A 13,066-nucleotide genomic window follows, 5' to 3' on the forward strand; every position below is an offset into this window, starting at 1 on the left:
AATTTTACCGCATTACCTGCTGCTGCTATTCAAATAATAATGCACTCTCCTCCAACATATCCTAATTTACTATTCATTTCTACACATACACTAAACTTATTCAATCAATTACTAATTATTTTTCCATAAATACATTTTCACTTAAATAACTTTCAATCACTAATTTCAAAATAATTTAAACTTTTGTGTCTAATCAAATAGTAGTGAAAGCTTGTCCGAACAGAGAGTAGTGTTATGGGTTGGAATTAATACTTCACCAAATCTTGAAATGGAACAACTGTTTTTGATGTGCTTAATAAGTAACTCTGATAGATTCCCAGTTGACAGTCAGTCAGATCAGAGCTCTGCTCATCAAAAGCTTGTATACATCAATAATACGCCCCAATTTACAACAATGCTTGAAAAAATTTAGCAAGAAGAAGGTCAATGAGCTAGCTATTTGCTTCCCACTTCACGTTTCTTCATATCAGCAAACTAGATTGCTGAAAGATCCTCGTATACAGTCTTGATGCCTGGCCTCTCAGACACAGACCGAATGCATCGAAGAGCTATTCCCAGGACCTCTTTCATTCCTTTATCGGCTGCTGGAGTGCTCATCTCGGGTGTCAATGCCGCATCAAAACAATCTGATCCTTGACCTTCAGCCACTCTCAGGCGAACCCAGTCTGTCAAATCTACTCCTCCATCATCACCAGAAACTACATCGCCAGCACATTTTCCAGTAAGAAGTTCTAGCAAAATTACTCCAAAGGCATAAATGTCTGACTTGAAAGACGGTACAGGCTTCTTGGATGCTGCTAGTTCCGGTGCACGGTAACCCAAGACCCCAGCATCAAGAATTTGCTCGATGGTGCCTAATTGGGTCATCAGACGGTGAAGACAGTAATCAGCTACCCGCCCGTTAAGATCAGGTCCGTCTAGTAGTACATTGGTGGCTTTAAGATTCCCATGGGGAACAGCACGGTCAAAATGGAGGTAGTTCAGCCCCCGTGCGACATCTACTGCTATTTTGAGCCTTTGGGCCCAGTTTAAGGGCGGAGCCTTTCTCCCAGGCCGATCTGCTAGTAATAGACTTGTGAGAAAGGTTTAAGATAACAACATATGCCATTGACTTCATTTCAAGAGGAAACAATGTGCAAATGCATGGACAAAACAGAGCTCCTTTCTTTTCCAACATGCATTAATAGCAAGTAGAACGTTTAATCAGCCATAATTTGGAATCAGTAGCTCACCCAAGTCATATTGTCAAACATACAAATTAATCCAAGTTGCATAAATTTAGAGAATATGTTTTTACATTATGTTTTCTTTAGAAAATTGTACTGACCAGGTATCCACAAGGACAATTCAATCATAGAAGAGGTCATGAAAATAATTGAGCAAATTATATTTGTACATAAGTTGTATGAAAGCTTCACGTGAGCAGGAGGAGTATATATTGCCTGGGAATGGAGTAGAGCAATACCGTATAGGAAACTCGCAAGACTTCCAGGAGATATGTAGTCTGAAAGAATGAGTTTCTCATGTTGTGTGGGCCCCCAGTAGTACCCTCTCAATCCCACCACATTTGGATGTCTGATATTGGCAAATTTCTTAGCCTCTTTAGCAAACTCCTTTCTCTGCTTTGCAACTCCTTCTCTCAACCACTTTACAGTCAACAACAGTCCATTGTCCAGAGTTGCTCTGTAAGATGTCCCATGACTGCTTCTTCCAAGGACTTCCGCTGGGGCTCTTGATAATTCCTCTGCCGTGAAAGAAATTGTATCATCTAGGAAGTACAGCTCACCAGCCAGGCGATCAGGAGACCTGACCTCCAATCTTGAAAGGTTTTCTGCAGCATATGAATCACCAGATTCAGGCGACCATGATAAGTGGCTGGTCTTGGAAGGCGAGAAACTTGTTTTGGCTACCATTTTCTCATCTGGACTAATTATTTCAGATGCTGATCCTTTTTGTGGTGTTACAAGATCCTCTGTTGAAACAACTGAGCCACCAGCACGATCCCTTCCACCAAAGCTAGAAGGACTTGTTGAAGCTTGATGGGTGGCACCTTTGTTGGTTACATCTGATAAACGCATTCTTGACATGCGCTTGCAATAAATGAAAATGACAAGAAGGATCAAAATGATCACGGCAACAACACAAGCAACTATTATTACAATTTTAATGATAGTTCTCAAACTTTTCTTGCTTGCATTTCCTGGTGGAAAATTGTCAGAGCCAGGAGGAGGATTAGGGAACTCCAGTTCACAATTACCAGGGTAGAAAGAAGATAGAGGAAACTTTCTCAAATTTTCTGGAACAACACCAGAAAGATCATTATATGATGCATTAAAGCTTTGAAGACTGTTTGATAAGTTCTTGGGAAGTGGACCAGTGAAATGATTCCGAGAAATATCTAGTGAAGTTAGGGCACTGATATTACAAATTGAAGTAGGAATAGACCCAGAGAAATTGTTTCCTGCAATATTGAGCACTTGAAGTCCAGTGAACAATCCATATTCATCAGGGAGGTGACCATCAAGCTGGTTGTAAGAAAGATCAAGAACTTGGAGATCTAAATCACCAGAGGATGGTGAAAAATCAATACTTCCAGAAAGTCTATTACCCTGTAGGTGAATTTGTCTCAGAGTTGATGATGTTAAAAGAGTATTTAGCAGAGGTCCATCCAATTGATTGAAGCTAAGATCAAGCTCAATGAGTTTCGGAAACAGTGTGATCACTTTGGGAAGAGAACCATTCAGGGAATTGTGGGAGACGTTCAGGTAATTTAAACGCAAAAATTGAGCAGTTACCTCTGGAATGGACCCTGTCAGCCTGTTTTGGCTGAGATCAAGGACTTCTACGTTTCCCCATTTCAGCAGCCTTGTTAAATTTCCTTCAAATTGGTTTTTTGAGAGGTCAACTACTGAACAGCTTCCTGTCAATGGTGGAAGCTCACCAGAAAGTACATTTGAAGAGAGATTAAGGGTGTGTAGTGTTGTTGATGTAATCATACTTACAGGTCCTGTCAAGTAAAAATGGCCATTAGTTACTACAAGTGCGACAAGGCATGAAGTAAATTACCTTTCCCTGCAACCAACCAAATCTATCACTTTATAACCTAGATTTTAAGAATAATAGGTCTATTTATTATCAGAAACCAAAATTCCTATCATGGACTTCACAGCTCAAAAATGTACCTGAGAGACTGTTGCCACTTAAGTCCAACTCAGTTAGAACCAAAGAATCTCCTTTCAAAAGGTTATTAGGAATGGAACCCGAAAATCTGTTGTTGCCAAGTTTCAGGACTTGAAGATCATAAACAAAATTGAAACCAGGTAATTCCCCAGACAGCTGATTATAGCTCAAATCCAAAACCTTTAAGCTACCAAAAGCCTCAGCCTCACCACCACTTCCAAGTGATCCAGTTAGTTGGTTGTGGCTGAGATTTAAATGCTTGATAGATGGAGAGACACCGACCAGAAAATTTTGCTGCTCCATAGAAAAACTCTTGAGCAAATTGCCACTAAGATCAACATGACTTGCTGTAGTCTGCAGCAAGAATTTCGGATCAAATTTACCATCAAGCATATTGCCATGCAAGTCAAGAACATCAAGCTGTTTCATCAGCTCCAACCCCTTTGGTATGCTTTCAGTGAAGCCATTAAGTGAAAGATTAAGATAAACTAAGCCTCCCAACCTTGTCAAAGAAGATGGGAGTGGCCCAAATAGCGAATTGCTGCTCATGTCTAAGGAACGGATAGATGCAAGTCCAGAAATTGTGTCTGGGATCGAGCCAGAGAAATTATTTCCAGCCAATGAAAGATTTTTTAAACTGACTAGTTTACCAATATCTGATGGCAGTGATGAGGAAAACATGTTCTCAGAAACATCCAGATACTCAAGGCTCTTGAAGTTGCTAAGCTTGTTGGGCAACTTCCCAGTAATTGAATTGTTCGAAATTGAAAGTTTTACAAGCATTGTCAGATTTGTGAACACGCTCAAATCCACATCTGCTACCAGGCCCAAATTGTCAAGAACAACTGCTGCAACGTTTCCACCATCACACATGATACCATACCAAGATGAAGGACACCCATTGGAAGCAATGGACTCGTCATTCCATGAATCCAGCACAAAACCTGTTGGGTCATGCTTGATTCCTTTCTTGAATTCAAGCAGGGCCAATACATCCCGGGGAGGGAGCTGGCTCAAGGCCGACACAAAACAAAGACAAACCAGAGAAAACCTAAATATCTTCATCCTAATCCCAGGTAATAATGAGTTAGCAATGCAACCAAGGAGTTCAACGACAAAAGTAAAAGAACTCCAAGCTCCAAAGAAAGCTGCCCAACTCGACTTCAGGATAAGAATGCTACCTTCCAATAGCACAAACATTAAGAGACTTCTTCAAACAGCATAACCATTCACTTTCACAGATCCAAACATAGAAAAGATCAGCATTTCTTACCATCCTCAATTCCTGTATTTGCCAAGTTTACATCCCAGTATAAATCATCACCTCAAAGTTTCAAGCTTTACAGAGAAACTGAGGCCTCCGCTGACAGATAATTGGAAACTTCAAACACACTGAAAATAAAAGCAATATACTTACGAAAGCCCATTTCTCGCTGTTTTCAGTAGTCCAAGAACGAACAAAAGCTCCAGGTGACAAAAAGAGAAATGAGGTAAAAGGGCTCCTCAAATCGGCATTGCAAATGCATTAAAGACAGCGAAAGCAATGGACCCAGAAAAGCTCTGGCACTTAAAAGCTCTAATAATGGCGGAAAATATTAGCTTTCAAGAAACCCGTAAATCTTTAACAATTACAGAACAGAAACCTCACTCTTTCTCTAAATGCCTCTGAACGTGCATGCTCTTTTTTTCTCTTGTTAATTCATAAATGTCAAAAATATGCAAGCACACACAACACACACTCTCTTTGCCTGTAGAACAATCACTTCAACCTACCGAAAGACACGTGATAGAACCCAACAAAAACTTTTGGTCTTTTGGTACAAACCCAACAAGAAATACTCTCACAATTGTGCTTTTTGTACAGTCTTTTGGATTCATATGGGAATTGCGGTGTTACAGTATTGAAAAGAGGCTTGAAATGGTGATTTAGTTTTATCTATCTATATATACTGCAAAAGAAAAGTACAGTAATTTATTTGTTTTGAATTGAAAAAGACTGCAGCAAAGGACAGATGGAAAAAAAAGAAATAGCGGGAATGTTAGTAAATTTGGGGGGGAGGGGGGGGGAAGAGGAGCTGTACCCGCCAAAAAGCAGGGAATCTTGTCATTAAATCTCATTTTAGTCATTAAATTTCATTCTAATTTTAGGTTAGAAAAATGTATTTTCAATTTTATATAAATTTGCATTTAAAAAATATTAATAAAATTATATTTTATATTTAATTGTGGTGTTATATAAACAAGCATGTTTTCACTTGTTTCAAAATCTGAAAACTAAAAGCAAAAACAAACTGAAAAGATTCTCTTGATTTTAGAAGTTTTTCTTTCTTTTTGGAAGATGTTAGATAATAGATAGTCCCACAGATGCCCTTTATTGAAGGGATGTTGGCGTCATGGTATACTACTATTACATATATTAATATTTTCCAGTACCTTTCACTTCACTTTAATTCCATTCCATACACAAACACTGATGTGGAAAGATTTGAATACGTAGCGGTGGAGTGGGTGAGGAGGGTGTTAAATGACAGACAAGAATTCAATGATGATCTCTACATGGAATCTTGACATACTCCCCCATTCTTTCCTTGTGCTTCCGTCTGTAGTACAATTGTTATAAGCATGGCAAGAAAACCCAAGAGAAATAAGACATTTTGTATTTTATTTTTTCTTTTAGCGGGGGATTTTATTCACCTATTAATTCGGGCATCAGACTTCAACGGTTCATTTCTAAAGGAAAAAGTACCATGCAAATTAGCTGTGAGGAGAACACACAACTTCCTGCATAGGAGATCACCGCAGAGACCTATGCGTAATCGACTAAAATTTCAAAAGGTACACAATACAAGAATATTTTTATACTTCTAATCAAGATCCCAAAATTTTACATCCCTCGTCAAATATATAAATAAATTTCAAGCAATTACAAATTACAATTATTCCAATTTTTTGGTTATAGGAAGAGGATGGAAATCTACTTCTTCCCTCCACTAGAAACATTAAATTTGAAGAAAATAATGTCCCCATCCTGGACAACGTAAGTCTTCCCCTCCTGCCGATACTTCCCAGCAGCCTGTGATAGGCAAGAGAATTTAGTTTCATGGACAATTTTTATGAAGGCCTCAAAGCATTGCAAAGAAATAGTAATATGCTAGCAGGATATTCTGCATAGGATATTCACTCTGCCATCAGAGCAAAAGCCAGTATAGGATTCACACTGTATTTGAGTTCCTGTTCCATCTCTTTTGGCTCTCCTATGCATTAACCTCATCAAAAGTGAAGTGTAGTATAGCAAACGAGTGCAAAAATGACTGAAAATAGACTATGCTGTTATTCTATGAATTAACAACACTTCATTAGAGAAATATACCTTTACGGCTGACTCACTTCCGAGCTCCTTTAGATCTTCAAATTTCATAACCTAAAACGCAATACAATCCAGTATGAGCATAAATGGTGATGCAATTTAGGTACAAATTTCTCTTGTAAAGATTACAGAGTGGGGTATCAAAGAATAGAACTCATTTTCTTTTGAGGCAAATGAAAAACCAACTTTACAATGAAAGCAAATACAGTAGACTGACACTTCTATGCGATGTGAAGGTGAACTCACCAACAGTTTGAGGAACATAACATACAAGTACAGACAGAGATCAAAGAAAATTTTCAGTTAATTAAAAAGTGAAACCAAACACACCTAAAATTAAAATCATTGATTAAATGGGAAAAAAAATGGACTCATGAAAGTTCTATAGGAATATGAATGTGCATGTAGAAATAAGGGAAAAGGAAAAGCAGCTACCTCAGCACATATGAAACCTTTTTCAAAATCAGTATGAATTGTTCCTGCAGCTTGAGGAGCTTTAGTCTGTCGACGAATTTGCCAGCACTTTACCTGTACAAGAGCAAATTTATTCTCATGTTCACCAGAGTAGATCATGACTAGCGTAATATCTTAAATAGCAAGGATAAGTTGAGACACAATAAAAGATTTTTGAGGCGTCACTCATAAAGGAATATATGAAAAGTTAAGCAATCACTGAAAATTATAAGAAATAGCCATGTGACGGAACAATAATATTAGGTTGAATGCGAATGATTTATGAGGACTTGTCCAGCTACTACTCGTAAACACAAGCCCTTTAATTCTAAAAAGGTGAAACAGTTCCAGTGATGGGGCAAAGCTAGAGCTTATTAATATGCTCATTGAAGCATCTGATGGAGCTGAAACTGCCTATCCAAGGATAAAAACCCATCCTCAAATTGGAATTATTTCCACTTCATAAGGCTACAACCTCAGGACCTTAGGTACTCATCAAGACAACAGAACCAATAAGCAATCCAATATACAATACCTATGCAATTCATCCATCACCATTTTCAGTTTCCTCCAATCAAAATCAGTACACTGTACACAACCTCCTGCTGTCACAACAAAACTAGCATATTCAGTTTTGTAAGAAATCTAGCTGATGAACAAGTTGCTTAATCAGTCCTCACCACCTTCAACAAGCAACCACCTTAGCCAGATCTGCAATCGTGAAGCTATATGAACTTGAAATGGGCATATGCTGGTTTTCATGATTGCCATAGGTTAAGTTTTAATACAACAGCATTTTTCAAAAGGTTCTAAGACAAATGCTGATGGCTAATAATTTTTATGAATAACAAAGCAACCAAACAGGTACTGGCCTAAACATCTCTTCTTCCTTATCCTTTTTTATTTATTTGTTTGCTTCCCATCAAAAGAAGCTAATATGTGCAATACATACTGAAATTGTTCTATGAATGTGATTTATATACCACCACAACATGCCTAATGCTCAAGAGTTTTATATTTCTTTCATTGACATAACATGTTCAAAGCAACAAAAAAAAAAGTAAATTAGAGACACGAGGATGCTTGTGAAAATGAGAAGAATATTATGAAGTACCTCATCTGGCCCTGCAGTGAAAAAGTATATGAGATTAATGGCTGCGAATCCCGTCTTGATGATCTTAGGAAGGGCACTGTAGCATGGAAATCAGGGGCAATTTTATCAACTCTTTTTCCATATATAAAGTCGAATTAAGGCTACCAAAAATAGATTCAAGATATCCAGTTTCACAGCTTTATTATTAATGGTTCATTTTAAAAACTCTCACTTTCAAGATATACAATATTTCTTGGACTTTAACAGTTGAAAGTTTCCAAGAACCATTACTTTCTGGTTTCTGCCTAGACTGCAAACACCTAATCTGCATGTATTACATGATCAGAAATGCCTTGCCAACTGGATGGCGTTCAATTTACCTAAATTCATTATAGAGAAGAAATTATTCACACTTTACAGTAATCCCTTGCAAAAACATTTTGAAAACCCACATCTGAAATAACAAATCAAACTTGAGACAACCTTTGAACCTTGTTCTCCTCACAATACTTAGCAGCTTCATCTGGGGAAATATCAGCAAGATTCCTCTCTAAAACACAGCTGAAAGGGATTATAGTTTCACCGCCATGCTCCTGCACCCTACAAAAGATATGAAAGAGATATTTCTCAAACACATGGAAAAGAACAAAGGGCGAGTAGGGAGAATCAATCCTTCTGGCTTCATATCTAGGAAAATATAACAAGTACAAATCTACATTGAATTAATCAAACTGTGAATTCTTTCAATCAACTTTTTAGGGTATTTGGAACGGGCAAAGGATCCACCTACAAATATATGAAGTGTTTTTCTAATTGCTGAAATGCTATAGTTTTTACTTCATTTTCTTATAAAAAGGGAACAAGAGACTAGAAATACTGACTCTAAAATCATGTAAGTGTGACATTAATGTTGCAGTTTCAGGCAGAAATTTCTAGATGGTGGAAGCTCACTCTCTCATGCACATGCAGAGAATTGTAGCACAAGAAAGGAGTAGAGAGTTGCCGACGCCAAAACTGAGACATACCAAGCATGGATCTTCGGTAGAAACTTGTTCTTTTTTCTTTGATAATCTTTTTCATTCATGTTAACCTGCTCCAGATCACCGAAAATAAAAACATAAAAACAGTGCAACATTTAGTTGGAATTAAAAAAATGTCATCAAATTGAAATAATTTGAAGCATGATAATACGTAAAGCTCATATCATGTAAAGAGCATCACATGCACCATATGGCTCCTCAAGGAAGTAGGCAGAAAAGAAAGATTCAACATATCTCTCCTATTCCAGAACTATTCTAATTGTTCGAGACGTATTAACCCATCACATCAATTAAGTAACCTAACTTAGCATTTCTCATAAGTAAAAAAGTTTGATAATAATGAATGAAGGGTAATCAATGAAGGGAGTATCTTTCTCCAGTCTTCAATCATTTGAATTCCTGAGATTTTTCCACATAGTAGTAAAAATGCGGCAACTAACTTAAGTTCTAAACATGTCACCTATATTTCAAGCCACAGCTGAAGGAGTGGAGACAGAAAACAATGCCTTCCCTCGTAAACAACATCCCTTTCACTTCTTGCTTTAATGAGACATGAAAGAAAGTTCCAAAGATATTCTTCCTCTTTTATCGAAGACAGATCTCAGAATCACAAACAAAGGAATAAAAGCGGGCATTATGGATCAACTTCCATGTACATTCATGCAATAATAAACATCAGGGAAGCACATACATTTCTCTTTAGAAAACAAATGAATTTAACTACTGGATCCTGTTTCACTAAACATCTTGACATGCCGACATGCTGGGGAGATAATAACTAACACAGAATGTACCATAAACAACCAAATTAAGCATATTACAGCTGATAGCCTAATTTGGAAAGAAGAATCCTGTTCCAACCATAATAGCATTCCCACGCTTTTTTGCCTTTTATAGGTACCTAGGTTATTTACTTACCAAGTAAACAACAGGCTTTGCAGTAAGCAATTGGAAAGTATTCAATATCTCAATATCAGCAGCTTTCCACTCGACCAGGCGTGCGTCTTTTCCCTCCTCAAGAGACGCTTTGACCTTGTGGACCCATAAATTATCAAGATTCAGTATACAAACATCCCTGATGTGATGTGATAATAATTCAACTACAAGCCATTACATATTGCTGAAATTTGGCAGCGGTTTTATGACTCAAGCATATGTTTCATCAACCATATTAAGCAAATAATCACGTCATACCTTAATAACCACAGATAACAACAGATTTTCAAGTCACAGAAAAGCAAATTAATTAAAGACCTCCCCATGTCAACAATTGTCACGAATAAGAATCCATGGAAAATGCCAACATGGTGTCATGTAATTTGATTACAACTTCAATAAAGATAAGAGTGCAAGTTGGAACCTATGAAATCTCTTGTTGGACAACCAAGAAAAAGCAGCAGTCTTGTGTATAATGCTACCTATGTTAAAAATAGCACGCCCTGAACAAAACATCGGATATATTATTTAAAAAAAAGAATCAGGACACGAAAAATAAATGTCCTTTAGTTAGACCAAGCAACTTACACGTCCTAACTTATTATAAGTTAAATCAGCTTATCTTATATCCAACAAACCCACAGCTGCAAATTTCCACCAACTACATCAATCATCAAGGACTAGACACAACTGGTACGTGTAAAACTAGATTGCTAGATAGAAAGAAATCTAGACTGAAAAAGAGATTTGACATGCAGTGGAGCTCGAATGATATATCAGTATTCAAAATCTATAATATGAACTCCAAAATAATCTACAGTACAGCACATAATTTATAGGCGAACCCCAGCAAAAGCATTTGGTAAAATGACAGAAGATAAGAATCTCAACAAAAAGAACCAAGAGTATGAATACCCGTATGCATAACTCATGCTCGAGTTTCAGTTGCTTATCATTGCTCCTCTTCATGCTCTTTTCAAGATCATCAATTCTCCTCTCCATGAACTCAATATCCTAGCATCATACGCCAGTTCAGGATCAGAAAGAGCAAAATATCCAAGACACCACAGAACCACAACTTCCAAGAGCATCCAGAATTTTTAAACAATTCCATATGCTAGAAACTGCAATGATCTGCCTTACCAGAAGGAAGTGGAGAATATAATCGAACTTCTAATTGCCTATTAAAAGAAGTAAAAGGTAAAGAAATCTTCAGGTTAATATTTGATTCAACCTTACCTTTAGCCGCAATTCTGCAGATATAACTTCTAGATCCCTAACAGGATCGATGGAGTCATCAACATGGATGATATCAGGATCTTCAAACGCACCTAAATGAGATAACAGGAATAAGACAGTGCATTCATGTTATACCAAATAAAAGAAATTTCAACAATAATTTCATTTTCTCGGTATACGGCATGAAAATATTGTTAACCCTATCACTGCACCATTTTATTATCGCATAATGGCATAATAACTACTGAGCGTTAACACTTTCTGAATATTGACAGAGTGTTAGAACCCCAAAAGGTATTAAAATAAACCAGCTCAAATTCTTTATACAATAGTAATTCAAAATGGGGGAGATTAACAATACAAAACATGCCTAATGCATGAAAGGGGTAATTCTAAAAGCAGAAGGCAAGACACAGTATCTGGAGATAATCTATAGATATTACACAGAATCTACATATCATTTTCATCCAGCAAAACAAATACTACTATTATGAAGATGATGAACTAACATGAAGAGATCCACCTATATCCCATCTAAAGGATGTTAGCAAAAGCACAAGATCTAAGCAGCTTACGTAGAACGTGAAAAATCCCATCTACTGCCCGGATATGAGACAAGAAACTATTCCCCAATCCTTGTCCTTCATGAGCACCACGAACAAGTCCAGCAATATCATGAATTTCTAGAAAAGCTGATATCTATCACCACATTGATAAAAGTTATCATTAAAAACTTTACATGGATACAGTAAAATACAGTCCCATTTTTTAAGAAATAAATAGTCAGTTTCTGAAAAGAACCTCGCTCTTTGGCTTGTACAGTTGACAAAGCCATTCAAATCGCTCATCGGGAACATTAACTCGAGCCTCATTGGGCTCAATGGTACAGAAGGGAAAGTTTTCAGCCGGTATAGATAACTTGGTGAGCGTGTTGAAAAGGGTAGATTTCCCCACATTTGGCAACCCGACCTGAATATTCATTATGGTTAACAATCAGACCAAGATAACACCAAAATTTTAGTTTCAGTTTCACCAAAAGATGTAAGTAACAGTATGATTAGATATCAAACCAAGAATCAAGACATTTAGAAACTTCAGGCCAGAAATCAAAAGTTCAAAACCCATTAAACTTTTCAACAAAGTACAAAAGTGCGCGAGTCAAGTTCCAATTTATCTTTCTTCACCTTTGGCTTGGACAATAGAACAATTTCTTCGAAAAGAAACAAAAAGCATTTCTTGAAAGAAAAAGATAAACACTATCACTCCCTACACATGATAGATTATAACTACTGCAGTCTCACCCTCCACTGATTAAAGCAATGAATAGTTAAACCTTGATTCAATAATCAAGAAAACTTTGAATCTTGAATCAAGAATCAAGAAAACCTTGAATCAAAGAATAAAAGAAAGCTTACAATTCCAACTTTGAGGTGGGAAGAAAAGCGTCCAAGAATAGGCCTCTCGGCTGGGGCTTCCTTTGATTTCGCTGCTTTGGGAGGCATCTCGTGTTTCTCCCGCGCTTCTTCTTCTTCTCTTTGAAATTCTGGAAATTAAGAGTAAGAGAGTTGGAGCGGAAGAGAGGAAGTTGGGGGGGTTCTAGGGTTTTATACGCAACGGTTACTACGCCAGCCCTAGAGAGTCTGGAAAAAGGAAAGGTAGATCCAACGCGCTTAATTGTTAAGCAAAATCCAATCAGCATCAATTAGGCCCATTTTGTTATGGGCTCAAGAGAAGGCCCAATATTGGGTTGGGCCCCCT

General features: G+C 37.3%; 2 protein-coding genes across 3 annotated transcripts; both read right to left on the reverse strand.

Moving 5' to 3' along the window:
- Positions 1–232: 232 nt before the first annotated feature.
- LOC105167254 (LRR receptor-like serine/threonine-protein kinase GHR1) lies at positions 233–5,135 on the reverse strand. 2 transcript variants are annotated; one of them, XM_020696480.2, is made up of 4 exons: positions 4,598–5,135; positions 3,183–4,465; positions 1,466–3,007; positions 233–1,058 (listed from the first exon to the last, which is right to left on the reverse strand). In XM_020696480.2, the coding sequence occupies exons 2-4, from the start codon at positions 4,378–4,380 to the stop codon at positions 475–477; spliced, it is 3,324 nt and encodes a 1,107-aa protein (XP_020552139.1). In that variant the 5' UTR covers positions 4,381–4,465; positions 4,598–5,135; the 3' UTR covers positions 233–474. The 2 variants fall into 2 exon arrangements, with proteins under 2 accessions (XP_020552139.1, XP_088740408.1); XM_088884282.1 differs by having other exon boundaries at positions 3,183–5,135.
- Positions 5,136–6,014: 879 nt separating this feature from the next.
- Positions 6,015–12,954, reverse strand: LOC105167255 (GTP binding protein). Its single transcript, XM_011086895.3, has 12 exons — positions 12,724–12,954; positions 12,110–12,277; positions 11,884–12,007; positions 11,309–11,400; positions 10,985–11,083; positions 10,052–10,165; positions 9,119–9,183; positions 8,577–8,693; positions 8,115–8,190; positions 6,983–7,075; positions 6,551–6,601; positions 6,015–6,253 (listed from the first exon to the last, which is right to left on the reverse strand). Exons 1-12 carry the CDS (start codon positions 12,808–12,810, stop codon positions 6,155–6,157), a joined length of 1,185 nt encoding a protein of 394 aa, XP_011085197.1. The 5' UTR covers positions 12,811–12,954; the 3' UTR covers positions 6,015–6,154.
- Positions 12,955–13,066: the final 112 nt, after the last annotated feature.

The sequence above is a fragment of the Sesamum indicum genome, linkage group LG8, assembly GCF_026168435.1.
Source record: "Sesamum indicum cultivar Baizhima isolate 11 linkage group LG8, ASM2616843v1, whole genome shotgun sequence".
Lineage (NCBI taxonomy): Eukaryota > Viridiplantae > Streptophyta > Magnoliopsida > Lamiales > Pedaliaceae > Sesamum > Sesamum indicum.